The 18,616-nt window shown below is 36.0% G+C and overlaps 1 protein-coding gene across 2 annotated transcripts in view; it reads right to left on the bottom strand.

Annotated features, from left to right (window-relative positions):
* Positions 1 to 18,616, bottom strand: part of LOC118199665 (glycerol-3-phosphate acyltransferase 3-like) — a 138,782-nt gene that overhangs the window by 85,747 nt on the left and 34,419 nt on the right. For both annotated transcript variants that reach the window (XM_085809728.1, XM_035371564.2), the window contains exon 4: positions 11,364 to 11,406. In XM_085809728.1, coding sequence (XP_085665854.1) covers positions 11,364 to 11,406 — 43 coding nt within the window. The remainder of the gene's footprint in view (positions 1 to 11,363; positions 11,407 to 18,616) is intronic.

Here is an 18,616-nt window from a genome sequence, read left to right as displayed (position 1 = left end):
TTAAGATAGATAACCACTATTATCCCAGACTGCAAGAGCAGCTGCAGAAACTTGACTAGCCAGATACATCTTGAGTGACATACTGCATAAAAGAGGGCTGTATACAAAGAAACCAATGACTTATATTCCACTAACATGGGCTGTGTGAAATGCATACAGTTATAATGGTACAGAAACCATTAATAGAGTACCATGGAGACTGGAGCTGAGTTCTCTTTACTGGCGAGTCTTGTTTTTATTTAAAGAAGGATTCCACACGTCACAAACCACAGGGAGAAAAACACATACAATAAGCCTGAAAACATCCGATAAGGGCATCGGTACAAAGGTGGTGGCATGATGTATGGATAGATAGCATCCTGAATGGTCACACTAATCTGCACCCTTTAATCAATGCAACTATGAATGCTGAATACATAGAGATGAGGTTCTTGATTCTTATGTCTATTTGGGGGTGCATTTAGTAATAACTTTATAAGGTATTTCTCCCGCCTTCTTAGCAAGCCTTCGTGGTGTAGTGGTCTGCACGCTCAGAGCGTAACTGAAAGGTTCGTGGTTCGATTTCCGATGAAGGCATTGCTAATTTTCTTTTTCCTGCTTCCAAAAATCCTAATGTCTCTACAGTGGTGCCCAAACTAAAAAGGTGTAGGATGATGATTCTCCTCACGCAGGATTTGGCGATTGGGTCCCCTAAAATCTCCAGCCGCCCTTTAAAAAGGGGAGTATATAAGGCATTTCTCCTGCCTTAGTGTAGTGGTCTGCATGCTCAGGTCGTAACTGAGAAGTCTGCGGTTCGATTCCCAGCAAAGGCGTTGCTAATTTTCATCTTGCTTCCAAAAATCCTAATGTCTCTATAACTTCCTTCTCATGGACAATAATGTCTGTCCCCATCACATTACACTAGTGATGGATTATCTTTCAACAGGAAAAAATCCAGCAGATAGAGTAGGCCATTTTTTCTCCAAGGTGAATATATATTGATATGTTCTCCAGGTTCCATCTGATTAAACATCGGTGTGACACAAACTTGCATCACTGCAGCCCCCACATAATACTCTCCAGAACCTTCAAGGCACTTGAAGCTCTGATTATGAATATACTTTTGTTGTACCTCTCACATACAGCGAGGATAAGTCTGGCAACAGCTGTTAGGAAGTAAAATTCTGCAGCGCTTGAATGGCAACAGTGGATGATATTCTATACATTTATATTTTAATCGAGTGAAATTTTTGCCTTTTTGAGAGACTACTGCATTACAGTTTTGAGGTTGGGTGAATGAAATGGAACCTGCTGCCCTGCTGCGGATATTAGTAAAATGTGTTTAGAAAATTAGCTGCATTGAGAATAAAATCCTTAGGTTTCAGTTTGCGGTATTTTACCTCCTAAAGTTGTCAAGTTCAGAAATTGATGCAGGACTTATTCTCATTGTGTTTTACTTTATATAACTTGCAAATGTATGACTAGAATACTATTAAATATATTTTCAAATTTCAGATGTAGAGAATTCACATTTGCCATGTCGGAGCCAGTGGCAGTCAGGTGAAGTAAAACCGTTTTGCTCATGACATAACACAATGGCGAGCCTGCCAGGATTGCAATCCTGATTCGAATGTGCTAGGATCATTATATTAATATAGTTGAGAAAGTATTGTGTTTGTTATATTATATTATTGTAGAAGTAAGTATTAATTTAAGTCTTCTTTGGAAACATAATGTGTTTTATCATCTGCAGAGTTGAATTTCGTATTTGTATTCAAATTAGTTTCAATTTATTGTGTATGAATGCTATTACATATTGTTATTCATTTTTATTATATTGAGTTATATTTATTGGAATTGCTGAGTAAAGATTTTTTGAAGATTTGTTGGATTGATGATAACATTAGAGATTTGGGGTTTTAAGTGGGTCTGCATTTAAAAGTAAAATGGATGTTGATAAGCTGAAGAAAAAATGTGCAACACCACTCAGTGCCTTCAATAGGACGGCTAAGTTCCTAAAGACCGAACTTTGTAAAGATGTTCAAGTGGATAGAGATGTAAAGACAAAATTTTGAAGTTGCAGACGATAATGGCCGAGTTGAGATCTTGCGATTCAGAAATACTAGATTCATTGATTAAGGGGAAAGCCGCTGAGTATGATCTGGAAACAGAGGTCATAAGCTGCGAGGAATATTCAGATGAGTTTACCACGCTTAATCATCGGGTGAAAGAGAATATAGATAATGCGGATGACCGTAGTGTCAATACAAGTTCTAACACGGATAGTAGCATAAGTGCTTCTAATGAAAAACGGTACAAGTTGCCAAAAATTCAAATTAAAAAATTCAATGGACAATTATTATGTTACCTCACATTTTGGGGTCAATTTAAGAAGAACCATGAGGATAAGGAACTTAATGACATTGACAAATTCCATTATCTAGCTCAAGCAATTTTACCAGGAACTCGGGCTAGTGAGTTGATAGATAGTTATTCTTTAACAGCTGAAAATTACCCAAAAGCAGTTTCTGCATTTAAGAAGCGTTTTGGCAACAAGGAAATTTTAACTGAGATATATGTGAGGGAATTGTTAAAATTAATTATCCAAAATGTACGCTTACAAGGGAAGGATCGGTTACTGCTAGTGTCACTGTTTCACAAAATCGAATCCCACCAGAGATCTCTAGAGTCTTTAGGTTTAGCCCTGGATACTAATGTTTTCTGGTTATATCCCATGGTCGAGTCTTGTCTGTCGGCTGAGATGCTTCGAGTATGGCAGTTAAGCATTTTGTTCAGTAAAAAAGGATCACGTCTCTCAAATCTCCTGGAATTTTTGCGTAAAGAGGTCGAAGGAGAGCAGAGAGTTAAATTTCGCCAGGTCTGGATTTGAAATTTATTCTACTTTGCGCAATGAACATTCTAATGATGTAAAAGCCAAGACCAAAAAAAAACCGATCGCGAATGGCGCAAATCTAGTTGCTGTCAAAGAACAAAAATGTATTTTTTACGGAAAATTTCACAAAAGCAAAGAATGTTTTACAGCTCGATCGATGTGCTTAAAAGAAAGATTAGACAAATTAAGAAAATTAAAATGCTGCCTCCGCTGTCTTAAGCCAGGGAATTTTGCGATGCAGTGTCCACAGTTTATTCAATGCTATTTGTGTAGGCGATCTCACCCTATAATTTTATGCCCGGAGGTATCAGAAAATAATGTTCACAATAAGGAAAAGTGGAAAGAGTCAGTAATGGTACAAAGTACAATGTCCTCTCCCTTATGTATGAATGAAGTAACTCTTATGACGTTAATGGCTGAAATAGTTATAGGCACTTGTAAAGAAAGTGGTCAGGTGCCTCTTGGATTGTGGATCCCAACAATCTCACATTTTACAATCCACAGTTGAAGCTTTAAATATGAAAAGCACTTCCTCTGAGAATTTAACTTGTGCATTATTTGGGGGAAAAGGACTGCATCAAAATTTTACAACAGATATTCTATAAGCCTGATTGGGAAAAGCAAAGTGTACCAATTTAGTTTTCTGGATCAAAATACCATTTGTGGAGGCATACACATACCTAAAACCGTTATTGAACGAATTAAAAAGACACCAAATTTGGATTTCAGATGTCAGTGAGGGTCACCCAAAAATAGAAATTCTCATAGGAAGTGATATTTATGGGGAAATACTTACTGGTAACAGCCATAAATACTAAACTGGGATGTTTAGTGTTTACGGCTGTCACCAGTAACTGGGTAGACTGGGTGGTTTGACAGCCATAAATACTAAACTGGAATGGACACTGTGTGGGGAATCGAAAAGAACGATTATCCAAAATTTTGAGGGTACCCCATCTACGTTAGTAACCAATCTTCTTATTCAAGACATGGAACCTTGCATTATGTGGAAGTTAGAAACTATCGACATTGCAGATGATGTTGCAGAGCATTTCCAGGGTCGCAGAGGACCAAGCAGCACAACAGCAGTTTCTTAGGGGCCTTTCATAGAACCGGAGATGGTAGATATTGCACGAGTTTACCTTGGGCTCTAAAATTACCCCCTGAAATTCCCTCTAAATTGCAGGTTGCAGAAAAGAGGCTCTTTGCTACTACGAGAAAATTAAGAAAATTAAATAAATTTGATAAGTATAGTACGGTATTTAACAAATAGCTATCGGAAGATGTCATAGAAATTGTCCCAAAATAAGTAAAGAATGACAGAGGGCATTGTTTACCACACCATCCTGTAATAAAATTAGGTAGCCTCACTCCCAAGATTAGGCCGGTATTCGATGCGTCGAGCAAAGTTGTTGGTTCACTTTTGCTAAATGATTGCTTGATAAAAGGTCCAAACCTTGTAGAAGAATTTTCAATCATTCTAATGCGGTTTAGGGAAAAGACAACCGGTGTAACATCCGATATTAGGCAAGCCTTTTTACACATTGAGGTAGGATTGAGTGAGGATCAAAATTACTTGAAGTTTTTGTGGTGGGTAAATAACAGAATCGAAGTTTTTCGTCACAAGGGGGTTGTTTTGGGGTTAACTAGTAGCCCCTATTTATTGGCAGCTCTGATTTCATTTCATTTGTCCCACGTTTCTCCTGAATTCAAAGCTGTTGCGAGAAAACTTGCCAAATTATTTTATGTTGACAATTGGGTCACGTCAGTCGATGTTAACAAAGAGCTAAAAGGTTTCTATGAGTCAGTCAATTACTATTATGGCAGAAGCCAAAATGGATCTTTGAATGTGGACTTTTAATCACTATGGTGATCAACTAGCAGCTGAAGATAGTGATCCATTCTCCGCAGTTCTAGGCTTGCAGTGGGACCGACAAGTTGACAGCCTTACAATAGCCACCCAAAGAGAAATCGTTAAAACAGACTTCTCAAAAAGGAGACTATTGTCTCTAATCCATGCTGTTTTCTTTGTGCCCATCATATTACCTGCAAAATTAATTTTTCAAAGGGCTTGGGCAACAAAATTGAACTGGGATAAGCCATTAGCAGATGAACTTTAAACAAGATTTATGAGATGGTACGCGAGGTTGCCTAGTCTTTCCTGCTTTAAATTACCTCATTGCATGGATCATGGAATTAAGGATTTCTGCAGGCTTCAGAGCTGTCACGTACATTATGAAAATTGCAGATGATGAAAACTGAAGTGTTCTGAGAATGTCACCCCTTCCTTAATTTCTTGAACAGCTTTCTCATCACTTAGTTCATCTTCGATGCTTCTTGTCAACATGTTTTTATTCTACTCATCAAAATGCATTCAAGTTCATTACCAGGTTATTTTTTGGTATAATTTGAAACTTCTTACTGTTCTACAAGGGGTGGGCCTTAGGCCCAGGTACCCTTGGTGTACCAAAGCACTGTTCCACAGAGGAATTAAGGATTCGTGGACTATATGTCTTTTGTGATGCCAGTCAAGCCTCTTATGCAACTGTTATTTACTTAAGGAAGAAGACAAAGTTTTTGTGAAATTCGTCATAGCAAAATCATGCATATTGCCCTTAAAGAAAATAACTATTCTGCGTTTGGAGTTGCTAGCCTGTGTTCTAGCTGCACGCTTGGCAAAGTATACTGTTGAAGCTCTGTGCTTAGTTGATGTCCCGATATAGTACTGGACAGGCGCCAGTGTGGCTCTTAGCTGGATATAACAAGAGGAAAACTGGGAAGTATGTTTTAATAATAGAGTAAAGGAGATTCAGAAAATCACAAAACAGGAATGTTGGAGACATATCCCAGGGAAATTGAATCCAGCAGATGTGGCATCTCGTGGCTGCACTCCTGAACTTTTACGACAAAGCAATTGGGGCAAGGTCCCCAAATTTTTGAAAGGCTGCCCAGAATAGCCCGACTTTGTGTTTTACTCCAGATAAAAATTCTGTTGCGGCAGAAATTAAAAGGGGAGTGATTGTCAATTTGAATATAAAATTAGAAAATTCCGAGTGGTACAAACATTTTTTGAGTTTTTCTAAAATAGTTCGAGTATTCTGCTAGGTTCTATGCTTTGCTACTAAACTCCTAAAAAACCCTCGGATACCCTAACCGTAGAAGAAAAAAACTATCGCCAAAACATTTTTGTGGAATTTAGAGCAAAGGAAGCACTTTCAAGAGAAAAGAGATTCCGTTCATGGACTGCTGGTAATAAGAGACAACGACGGAGTCCTCGGAGTTAAAACTAAAATCCTTAAAAGCGATGATGAATTCTGCTTCTTTATCCCCTGTTGCTCCGTCCAAGCATTATTTGACTGAATGCCTCATAAGAGAGCATGAAAAGAACTGTCATGCGGGAGTTCAGATATTCGCTGCTAAGTTAAGAGATTTTGATACTGGATCATTTCGTCGAAACGTAATACAAGATCTTGCGTGAGCCGATGTGTAGTATGTAAGAGGTTTTCCACTAAGTCATTATCTCCCTTTCTGATCCAATTAGTCCTTGACAGAATAAAAGATTCGACAGTCTTCAAAACAAATGGAGTCAATCTTTGTGGGCCTTTACTTCTGAGACCAAAGGGTAAAGCTCGGATCGTCTTGTTCACCTGCACTGTATACCAGGCAATTCACCCGCAGCCTATCACCTCTCTGAGTACTGAAATGTTTCTACAGGCTCTGAGACGGTTCATTGCCCGACAAGATCGTCCTGCGACAGTGTATTCAGATAACGGAACCAATTTTACCAGAGCAAACAATGCTCTGAGATGTCTGGATTGGAGAAAAATTGCAGAAAACGAGTGTTTTCTAATAAAATGGAAATTCATCCCCCCTACAGCTGCATGGTGGGGAAATGGCGGAAGCGCTTAGTTTGTTCCACCAAGACTCTTCTCGTGCGAATTCTAGGGAGATCATCGGTGAATTTCGAGAAGCTATTGACTGTCCTGTGTGATGTTGAATCCACATTAAACAGCCATCCTTTAATGTACATCTATGATGATTCGGAAGAGCTCGTACCTCTGACACCTTCCCTGTTTTTGCAAGATATAAAACAAGTGGGGGGTACCAGATCTGGATTACATCGATTCCCAGAAACTGAATGTGCGTGCAAATTACTGCAATACGTTGAGACAAGAACTGAGAAGTCACTTCCACAAGGAATATCTGGCTCAAATGGTGCAGAAAAATAGCGTTTCATGTCAAAACTTAAAGGTGGGAGACGTTGCCCTCATATAACTAGACAATAAAAAACATGTAATGTGGCCAATGGGCAGAATTTTAAAAATATTCAATAGCAGAGATGGGGCTACAACAGTGGTACAGGTACAAGCAGTGGATATTCGGTAAGACCAATAAAAAAACTGTATCCACTAGAAGTTTCAACTGCCAGTGATCCTGTGCTAACTCTGGCAACTGAAAACAGATCTAGATACGGTAGACTCTTAAAACCAAGGACATACTCTTAGACGTTTTGGAATTGTATCCTTTTTGTTTAGCAATGACTGTAATTAGAAGGTATTCTTTATTAATCTTATTTTAGTATTATCTATCATATATATTGTATGTTAACGGAGTTTCTTTTATGTTTTTTCCAAAACTAATGCATTAGTATTGTTTTGTTTCATTCGTAATGTTAGAAAATGTTAAATAATGTCCGATTTTGAGAAAATCAGGGTGGGAGGAAGTTGTACCTCCCACATACAGCAAGGATAAGTCTGGCAACAGCTGCAGGAAGAAAACTTCTGCAGCATTTGAATGACAACAGCTGATGATATTCTATACATTTTAATTGACTGAAATTTTTTCCTTTTTTGTGAGACTATGGCATCACAATTTTGAGTTTGGGTGAATGAAATGGAACCCGCTGCAGATATGAGTAAAATATGTTTAGAAAATTAGCTGCGTTGAGAAGGATAAAATCCTTAGGTTTGAGTTTGCGGTATTTTACCTCCTAAAGTTGTATCAAGTTCAGTAACTGATGCAGGGCTTATTCTCGTTGCGCAGATAAGTTCAAATTTTGTTATTGTGTTTATAGTATATAACTAGCAAATACATTTTCAAGTTCTGGAATGGTGTTTTAAAATTTTAGATGCAGAGAAGTCACATAGCTATGTCTGAGCCAGTGGTAGTCAGGTGAAGTAAAACTGTTTTGCTCACGACATAACACACTTTCTTACTGCAGCAATCCTGGACAATCTAATGCACAATGTCAAGAACTGCCGTAAAGCTTGATTTCAATCAGGGGTTACCACATGTTTTATTTTTTCAATGCATCTCGAAAAAGTTGTAATACCATCTTTTCCCTATCCCACTTTATATCGCATTTCCCACTTCTACACTCACTTCCAAAAGGTGTAACGTGTACACGAGCCAGTTTCCCTTAGAAAGTCCTCCACGAATGCATCCCTCCCCTTAGGCAGATAGCCCTAGTGTGATTTGCCATAATTAAATACACACACACTTCCAAAAGTTAAGCACGGAGAGGGAAATGCTAATTTCCAGAAGCCAATCGGAATTGAAGAGGATGCAATTCGCTGCAGAGGTAGATGGAAGTATGCAAATATGTTAAGTAACAGCTAATTGCGCTTTCATGTCAAGAAATATGCAAAAAAGGCAGTCTTATAAGAAGCCAGCTTTGTGAAGGGTTACAGAAGTTGATTGTAAATGCTGATAGAAGGTGTTTAAAACTTTTGTACAATTTGTTTTCAAGACATACATGTTTCTATGACATCAAGAAGACGAATGGATGATTCTGAGCACTGCCGTGCTGTGGGGCGCATTGAAGCAGGACAGTCAATCACAGATGTTGCTCTTTTGCTTAATTCTGCGGTGGTAGGCTACCTAATTGAAAGCATGGTCACAAGGTGTAAACTTTGTATACAGATGAGGGGGGATCACACACCCTATTAATGTCCCTTTTTTTCATTTTATGCTGTTTATTTTCACTTTATACATAATTCTGTTTAAGTCTCCAGTATGTCATTATCTGATAACTTACAAAAATTTAATATTGTTTTCATTTCTGTATATAATTATTGATTTTATTTTATGCATAAATACATATGCTAGTTTCCTGCCGAATTTGGTGTCAATCAAAGCAGTATTTGTTGATTTTTTTGCATTTTACATCTCCGTGCTTAACTTTTGGAAGTGAGTGTAATTTGCTTGCCCAGGAATAGCCAGTTCCCCCATCAGGCATTATAAGTTAAACATATTATGCAAGTTCAATGTTCTTAGCTTGAAATCATACATATTATACGAGTTTTTAAAACTATTCCTTTAATTTTTTATGCCAGTGTATTTTAACCGCTCATAGTTTTTCAATCTCGCAAGGGGCATTAGATTTTGGAACGTAAATCTAAAATATAACTAACACAATATTTAAAAATAGGAACACTATAAGTATGACTTAAAATGTGTATGTGTATTTAATTATGGCAAAGCACACTAGGGCTATCTGCCTAAGGGGTGGGATGCCTTCATGGAGAACTTTCTAAGGGAAACTGGCTCGTATACACGTTACACATGGGGAAAACCACGAAAACACCCATGCAGCCAGTCCGTTCGCGGGATTCGAACCTCGGACCGAACTACCAGTGTTCAGCGACTTTACCGCTCGGCCGCTGGTGGGCAGTATGACTTAAAAAGAGCAACACATTGTGTAATATTATTTAATGAAACAGCACAAAATTTAATTTACAGCACAACAGAATTTATAATATTGATATATTTATTTGTAATATTATTGATTTGTAATACTGAATAATTTATAATATTGATATATGAAATAAAGCTAATTTTCAGTTAACAGGGCATTCATTATAAAATTTTGCACCAAAAGTAGTCTATTAGCCTGTTTATTACATCTTGTAAGTAACTATGCAGTAATGCCATTATGAATACTGTTACAGTAGCATTTCTTTAACATTTTCAGCTGCCTTTTTAGCTGCCAGAAAATAAAGTACTGTAATAATTACTGATAAAAATTAAAATATTCAGAAAGTTTAAATTTGGCAATGATCAGGAAACAAATCAGTTTGACTAATCCCGAAAAGCAATGTAATAAGTTGCAGCTAGTCTTGCCTACATTTCCCATATTACTCGATTCCGTATGCATCATGCGTAACCATTTCCTTCCTTTTATGTCACACCATATCTATCATATGCAGTATCACACCAATCATGAAGCATTGTTTATATAAAAATGGATAAATAATTAAGAAGTAGTTCTTTACACCTACTCATCACAAATAGTTTAGATTTGGCATCAGTTTGGGAAGTCATCCATTTCAAATGAGCTTGAAAATTCACAATGATGAATGTCTTCAAGGACTTACACAACTATCTGATATTTTTTTTCAAAATTAAATAAACTGAGGATTACTGAACAGTTCCACAGCTGCTTTCAAAGCACCTGGCAAAATTGTTTCTAGGTTCAATATCTCAAAAAGTTAAGATTTCTTTGAATCATTCATTAAAAAAACTGAAAACAAAATATTTGAGACTCTACAAATTCTTGTCAAAAAATTAATTAAAAATTTATTAAATTTACAAAGAAAGACAGCATAAGAACCCACTAGCCTCCAAGGATCATTCAAATATTAGTTGCCAAAACAAAATGAGAAGGATAACTAAATTTCAGATCCTATAGATAAAAATTCCTTTAAAACAGCTTCAAAATTAATATTCTCTGAAAAAGAACAACTTATACTTTTCTGACTTTATTCATTGCAGTTTATTAATTTTATGGTATTAAAATAAAAGCATTGTAAGAAATATTACGAGAATATTGAAGGAGTGTCAGAAGGTTATAGGTTCTTAAGGAAGAGTTTAGGGCTTTAATTACAGTCTGTTTCAGTACACAAAATAACATATGTCTTATTAAGGGATATGTGACAGAAAAAAGGCTGGTTATAGCTAATCTACACAGAAAGACTGTTCAGATGACTTCAGAATAAAACTGTATATACTACTACCCGAAAGCCGAAATGGCAATACAATCAAAAAACTTGTCATAAGGAGAAAAGTTTAGATAACAGATGGCGATCATGCATCTTTTTTCTGACAGCTATTCAATTTGTTTATTTGTGGCAAAATTTTATGTTGGCAGAAACCTGTCAACTGCAACTAGGAATGAATCGCTGCACTTTTTTTCAATTAGAACAATCACCTGTATGCTTATTTGTGAGGTGTTCTGTGTGTTTTAAATATAATAAAATAGATATTCTTTTTGTGAAACACAACATGTCATTAAGATTGCCATTAATATCTTTAATTACACTTTCGTACAAATATTTACATTTGGTGTCAAGTAGTGCCCTGTTAACTGAAGAGCATCAAAATTTAAAATCTTTCTTGACACCAAAAATTAGTACTCAATAACTAACTTCTGAAACACATTTAATAGATATAATAATAAAAGAGCTGTGGAAGAAAATTTCACTAGCCTCACCCTCAGCTGAAAACCGTTTAGTAACTTCATCTTCAATGATTGCCTAGGATAAGAAATAATAAAATGTTACTGCAATACAAAATGAATCTTTAAAAAAAAAAAAAAATAATAATAATAATTAAAAAAACACAAAATTTGCTAAAAAATTTAGAACTTTTTTCTATTCTTTTTTAAATGTTAAAACAGTTAGATGATACTAAATTATACAAACTGCTTTTTCATGTTTTATCATACATGTGACTATAAAACAGGTGAATGCAAAACCGGACAGCCTTTTATGACACATCGGGTATCATCTGGTACCCACAATTGTCTAGTATGTGACTGTAAAAGGCCAAACTTCTTTTCATCAAAAGGGAAAATTAATAATCGCATTATCTTAGCACCTGTAATTAACATAAGTCATTGAATCAGGAGTGAAATGTATTTAGCCTTTTTATATTTAAATTTATTTTTAAAACCGTTTCACATAAGCTTGGAATTAATAAATCACAGAAATATTTGGACTGTTTTATGTATATCTAAAACAGGTGCAATAATATGCAAAATACATAGCATGGCTTTAGTATAAAAATAGTTAATATTATTTACGCTTTCCTCCTGAATTTATCTTCATTCAACTTTCCCTTTAGATAAATATAATGATGCTAAAATCTACAAAACTCTAAAATCTGCAAAATTTTATGTACCGCTGCAGGTTAGAAAGACAAAATTCAGTCTGACAAGGAAAACAAAAAATTTTTAACTATAACACAGATTTAAGAAAAAAATCCTTACGGCATAAATATACAAGGGAAAAAAATTTTTTTAAGTACTTCCAAGAACTTATCTAGCAAAAAACAGCACCTCTACTCAAATTAACTATTCCCTGTGAATAAGAAGTGGTTTTGCAATCCATAAGCTTCAGGAAAAGTTTCCATTTCTGGCAGCATTTCGCAGTTCCATGATATCTGCTTAAAAGATTTCAAACCCCATGCACATGCTGCACATTTAACTTTAGACATGCAGTGTTATAAGCCTAGTGGTACTATATAACAATTAAAGTAAAAACCTACAGGCTATACAATCTTGTAATATAATAATGATCTCCAATTTCCTATCCATACAGTTCTTATTACTTTTCAGATGTTAAAATAGCAGTCTGAAACCTGATAAACAGTACATAAAGATAAAATGATAATGTGGTCATTTTATGGGTTAAACATGATATTTATCTGGTATGCTAACTGGCCACTAATGGTTTGGGGCACAATTTATTTTATACAAAACAAGAATAACAGTTCTTCACAAAACTCTAAACGCAAGCCCTGGTGTTATGAGATTCACATATTCAGCCACAAATCATACAGTAGTATCCTTATATCTATGGGTAATTTGTTCTGAACATAAACAAAAATAATAGCGAAGGCTAGCTAAAACAAGATATTTGTACAAATATCCTGTTTCACAATATTATTCACTGTGAATTATACACTACGAATTTATATATGTCATATACTGTGAATTATACACTACGAATTTATATATGTCATATACTGTGAATTATGAACTGCGAGTTCATATATGTTATTTGCATAAATATCTATAAATCTGATAAATGATGAATCCAGCACTAACATCAGTATTAATAAGTAATAATAAAACATACAGTTTATTACAATACTTCATAGTAGTGTTAATAAAGTACTGCAAAATGCAGTCCACATAACAGCAAACTTTCTCTTACTCATGTGCATTAAATAAAGAAGTCAGAAAACTTAAATTGATCCATAAAAGATGAGCCAAAAATTAAGGTATAGTTCCTGTAAGTCTATTATAATAAACTGTTTCAAAAGATGGTAGGGGAAAAAAATTACCCCCCCCAACATAGTAGTAAAAAAACTTCTTATGGCTGCAGATTTTTATAATGAAAATTATGTGTACATAGCTGTACATAACAAATAATGAGGAAATTTCACTTTTGAAAAAAGAATTTCAGCAACTTCTATAGTTATGTGATTGTGAGAACACAATTTTCTCACTGATGGATTTTTAACCGTCATCCATGTAATTGTAAGTTGAATTGTCATCGAATACCTGCACGCAAGAATAAATTCTCGCAGAACTGGTTTTTCTTCCTCTTTCTGATGAAGCTGCCAAACCAGAGAGTGGATTTCAGCCCTCACTCTTCCCATAATGGAATTCGAGAAGGTACGAGGAGTTGAGGCTTAATAAAAAAGCACAAGCTGCAGAAAACGAGAAAGGAATTAAGTCTGCATGCTCTTAAAAGTTTTCGGAGTGGTAATCTTCTACAACATATGTGTATTTCATCATAGTTTTATATTTCTGCAATTTTTTTGCATTCCCTCATCGTAATTGAAACACGAGATGCGTATTCTACAAAAAGTGTGATGTAGCTGAAAGAGACCTAATGCTTGAACTGATTACCGATGTGAATTCCATCCAGACAAATCTATTTTGCAGAAGATAAGAGATACATTGTGAGTAGCTCGACAGCTCGAATGCAAGCGAAAATTAATTAATGTTTACAAACAGAAATAGGTAATGATGTGGACAGATTATATCTGAAAGTAATTGGATGCACGTGCTGCATGTGTAAACTGTGATTGTAGAGATAATGTTTTTATATTTCATATTTAATAGATCAAGCTTTTATTCATTCATGAATGATAAAATAAATTAAGGCGATGCAATTAAGCGTGTATTTATTGAAAAGGCACTATACATATTCTAGCACGTGAAATATTTTATTTATATCTCTTTCTAGGGTTATTAAAGCAACATACTAAATTTCAGTGTAAGCCAGTAATTATTGGGCACATGTGACATTCTTTTTGACCCCCACAGCGTGTCTTATTTAGTAGCATTTACAGACCATCACAGTGATGATAGCACTATATGCACAATGAGGAAAGAAGACAATGTTGTACATATCATGATGATAGCATGCTTGTGTTAAATTGAGAAAACAAGATTAGAATCTTCCGGATCATCATCTTTTGAAGCTGAAGAAAAACCAAAAATTTAAGGCTTTCCCCCCTTTTTTTAGCATTTTGTCCCTCTTCTGCCATGGTAGGTAACTTCTGCAGTTTTCAGTACAATAGTAAAACTAGCTGTGATAATTTTTTTCTTTATTTCTTCATGGATTGGAGGATTTTCTGCAAAAAGGGGGTAGTTCTATCCTGAGGAGTTCGGAGTTGTATGTACTATCTTGCAGCAGAAACGAAACTCTTTCATTTGATGCAAAAAAGATATAGATCTGATCATTAGTTCTTGTGTTTCTCTAGTTCTTGTGTTTTTCAACTAATAGAGCTGCCCGTCTCGGTAATTTGTTATAACATAGAGTTAGCTCCTGCAGTTACCTCCTTTTCACCTCAAAATGCTCACACGGTTGTTTACAGGAAGGTTACACAAAACATACCAACAGTAGAATGTTTTCGTTCATGTCTTGTGTTTTTGGTTGTTCTAATAAGCATAATACTTAATTTAGAAGTCAAACAACAAAAATCAGCATTATATTTGCAAATTTTCACAGGATTAGTTTCGATGGTTTGTTATCCTTCACAGCTGCCGAGCACAAATGAACGAGATAAGATATAGTGATTAGATAAGATAAGAATGGCTGGACAGGAGTTCAGCTACTGGCGCCATCTATTGATGAAACGAGAACTAAAACATAATTTCCTTAAATGCTGAAGGCAAAGACAGATTGGAATTAGGGTCATTAACTAGAATAGAAAGATCTTTTTGAATGTGAAACTATAACACCAATAGAAGATGTTTTTTGAATAATTTTGGTTGATTAATTAGCTAATTTTATAGCTAATTGACTTCTATAGCTAACTGATTAATTGATTAATTAGCTATAAAATTGCACATACTTTACAGAAATTTAACTTTCGGGTCGCTTATTCTCCTATCAATAAAATTTCGAGTTCCATTCTCAAGGACACCATTCTGGATATGAATTCCTAGCGTATTTACAGGATTCCATGCCAGTTTGGTTTAATTTACATTGGTCATACTAAAAGAGCCTTAAAATTCCACGTTAAGGAACATGGGAGCATATGTTAGAAAAAAGGAAACACAGAAGTCCTTTGTTGCCCAGCATTGTTCGTTCGAAAATCACACTTTCAATTTTTCTGCAGCCAAAATTATTTAGAAAACATCTTCCATTGGTGAATTACACAGGGTTCATAGCCACATTTTAGTTAAAAAAATAAGCACCTATAGGCACTTTTCAAGCACATTTTAAGAAAAAAATAAGCACCTGTCTAATTACATTATACACAACTGCATAACCTTAAAAGAAAAATTAGACTTGCAATTTAAAATATGAGCAATGCAATATTTATTAAGAGAATGAGCATTACCTCAACCATGGAAAACAATTAACTTTTTTTTTTAATTTTAAATGACAGTTGAATTTACAGAATTAGTTTACAATGAGAGAAAAAAACTATGCAGAACTAAACTAAATTACAAGATTTAATGATGAAATTTCAGTTCAAAATATAGAAAATAAATAATAATAAGCCATATTAATTGTATTCGCTTGGCACCTAATAAAAAATACAATTTATTTTTCCACTCATATTAAGATTTAAATAATTTAACTTAAATCAAAATTCTGAACATTTTCTAAATTTTCATTGCATAACAGTTTTCCCTTAACGTATATTCCAAGCAAAGTAATTTAAGTAAAAAAGAGGAACATTTCTGAAATCAGGAGACAGGAAATTGTTTCATGCAGTCATCCTTTAACAGTAAAAGCTTAACTAACCCACATACTCGAAATTGCCGAATATTCCGTACAGTCGAGCGTAACTGGAAAAAGAGGAGGAGGGGAGATTGTAGCAGTTCTAGATCGCTCGGCTGAATAAATGATTTTTGACATTTTGATATGTGCATCATATAAAAATAGACCAACGGAACTGAGAAATATTCTGCTTAGAAAGAACAGTAAAACTCTTTTAAGTGTTCATAAATAAATCTCAGACTGAACATCAAAATTAATTATCTCTGCAAAATACCTCAAACATTATTGCGCAATACGTGCGGCGTAAGTCTTACATACGTGATATTATGCAATCGGAATCAACAGCTGCCGGTATTCGGAGAATAAAGAACTAAATAAAGGAAAAGAAAGAGACTTACTAATCTGGGGTGTTTTTGATTCTAATTTTGAAGAGACCGTTAAGTTTCCAGAATAGAATCATTCTCTTTGCTTGGATTGGGTAGACCGCAAAACTTATAGTCCTATTCAATCCAGATTGAACAGTGCCCCCCCCAAAAAAGGTTCACTGCTTCAATAATTAGAGATTTTGCGGAGAAAGGGGAGAACCTCCCAACCTCCGTACTGTATAATGTATTGGCACAAAAAAAAAAAAATATTCTGACTATTCGATTACTTTCCTTTTATTTAAGTCATTCCGAATATTATTCCTTAGAAAGCTAATTTGTGTAAAAAGAAACCCATTTTTGGAAGTTTATCTACACTTCAGCAGCTACTGCAACTATATTATTATAAATATTCATACACGTGCTCATAATATAAGCATAACGATCATAATAAACACGAATATGAACTGACCACGCGGAACGAGAATGTAAATTAAAATCTTGATAGAAATTCAAATGTGTGTAGTATTTGGGTGGGAGGAAAAGAATACCAAATTTTCCCAGAATTTCTATGGTTTTCACAATTCTTTGACCAATAGAACGACATGCACCTGTCTGTACTCTTGCGAGCACCATAGGTTACGTTAATGCGGAGAAAGGGGGAAAAGCTATTTCCAGGAGTATGATTCACCATCTGACGTTCCATATAAGGAAGAAAAGTTGTTTATTTAGTTTCGGCTTTGGTACGGGGGGGGGGGGAAATGCGCGTTCTTTAAAAAAAGCACTAAAAGCAAAAAATAAGCACTAAAAACAAAAAAATAAGGGCTTTAAAGAAAAAGTAAGCACCTATAAGGGCCTTTATACAAGGGTAAGTTGAAAAATAAGTTTCCCCTGTCGACTGTGATCAGAGTTGTGTATGAAAGTCAAAAAATAGAATGAGACATTAAAGATATGACATACCTTTATTTTTCCACATAGGTACCAAGTACATTGAGACATTTGTCATAACGCTTGATAAGTTTCAAAAAGCCCTCCAGGAAAAAAATCAAGGCTTTGCATATGGAAGAAGTGCTGAATGGCTTGTTTCACTTCAGTATTGCTTCCAAAGCACCTTCCCCCGAGATTTTTCTTCAAAGCCGGAAACAGATGGAAGTTGCTTGGTGCGAGATCAGGACTGTATGGCAGATGGTGTAGGCGCTCCCAACCAAGAGTTGCAATATGGTTTTGCGTTGCCGTCGCCGAATGTAGTCTGGCATTGTCATCCAACAGCAGAACGCCAGATGTGAGAAGGCCAGGCCGCTTTTTCCGAATCGCTTCTTTCAATTTCGACAGGGTGTCACAGTAGCGCGTAGCATTGATGGTTCCAACCTCCAAAAAGTCCAGCAACAAAACTCCTTGGGCGTCCCAGAAAACTGTGAGGAGCACTTTACCTGCAGAGGGAGTTGTCTTGAACTTCTTTCGGACAGGTGATGACGGATGTTTCCACTCCATAGATGCGGCCTTCGATTCTGGCGTGAAATGGTGGACCCACGTTTCATCCCCCGTCACAATCCGAAACAGAAAGTCATTGCCATCTTCATGGTAACACACGAAATGTTCCAGGCTGACCCCCCATGCGTTGTTCCTTGTGTGTCGAGGTCAATTGTCGGGGCACCCATCGTGCTGACACTTTTCTGTATCGAAGAATGTCGTGGATGATGTTTTGAGCTCGCTCATGCGAGATTCCAAGTTCTTCCGCTACTTCATCAATGGTGATACGCCGGTTCACTCTAATCATGTCATCCACCTTCCTGACATTTGCATCTGTAGTGGCCGTGCGCGTCCGTCCAGCTCTCGGTATGTCCTCCACTTGCTGACGTCCATCGCTGAATGTGCGACACCATCTCCGCACCATTTGCTTCGACATCACACCTGACCCATAGACTTTCACGAGGCGGTTATGAATTTCTGTTCCTGATACTCCACGTGCCCATTCATAGCGGATAACCGCTCTCACTTCCTCCTTTGACCATGAATTCAAAACGCACCTTCTCTCCATACCTACTGGGGCTCAAATGAGAGGCTGGTCTCCGCTTTGCACAGGCACTGCAACAGCACCATCTGCTTGATTTGCAGCGACCTCTACTCAATGG

The sequence above is a fragment of the Stegodyphus dumicola genome, chromosome X2, assembly GCF_044657685.1.
Source record: "Stegodyphus dumicola isolate Sdum_Otavi_A_Nest chromosome X2, ASM4465768v1".
NCBI classification, from domain to species: Eukaryota; Metazoa; Arthropoda; class Arachnida; order Araneae; family Eresidae; genus Stegodyphus; species Stegodyphus dumicola.
The sequence above is the reverse complement of the archived record's forward strand: the minus strand, read 5'-3'. Positions and strand labels throughout refer to the sequence as shown.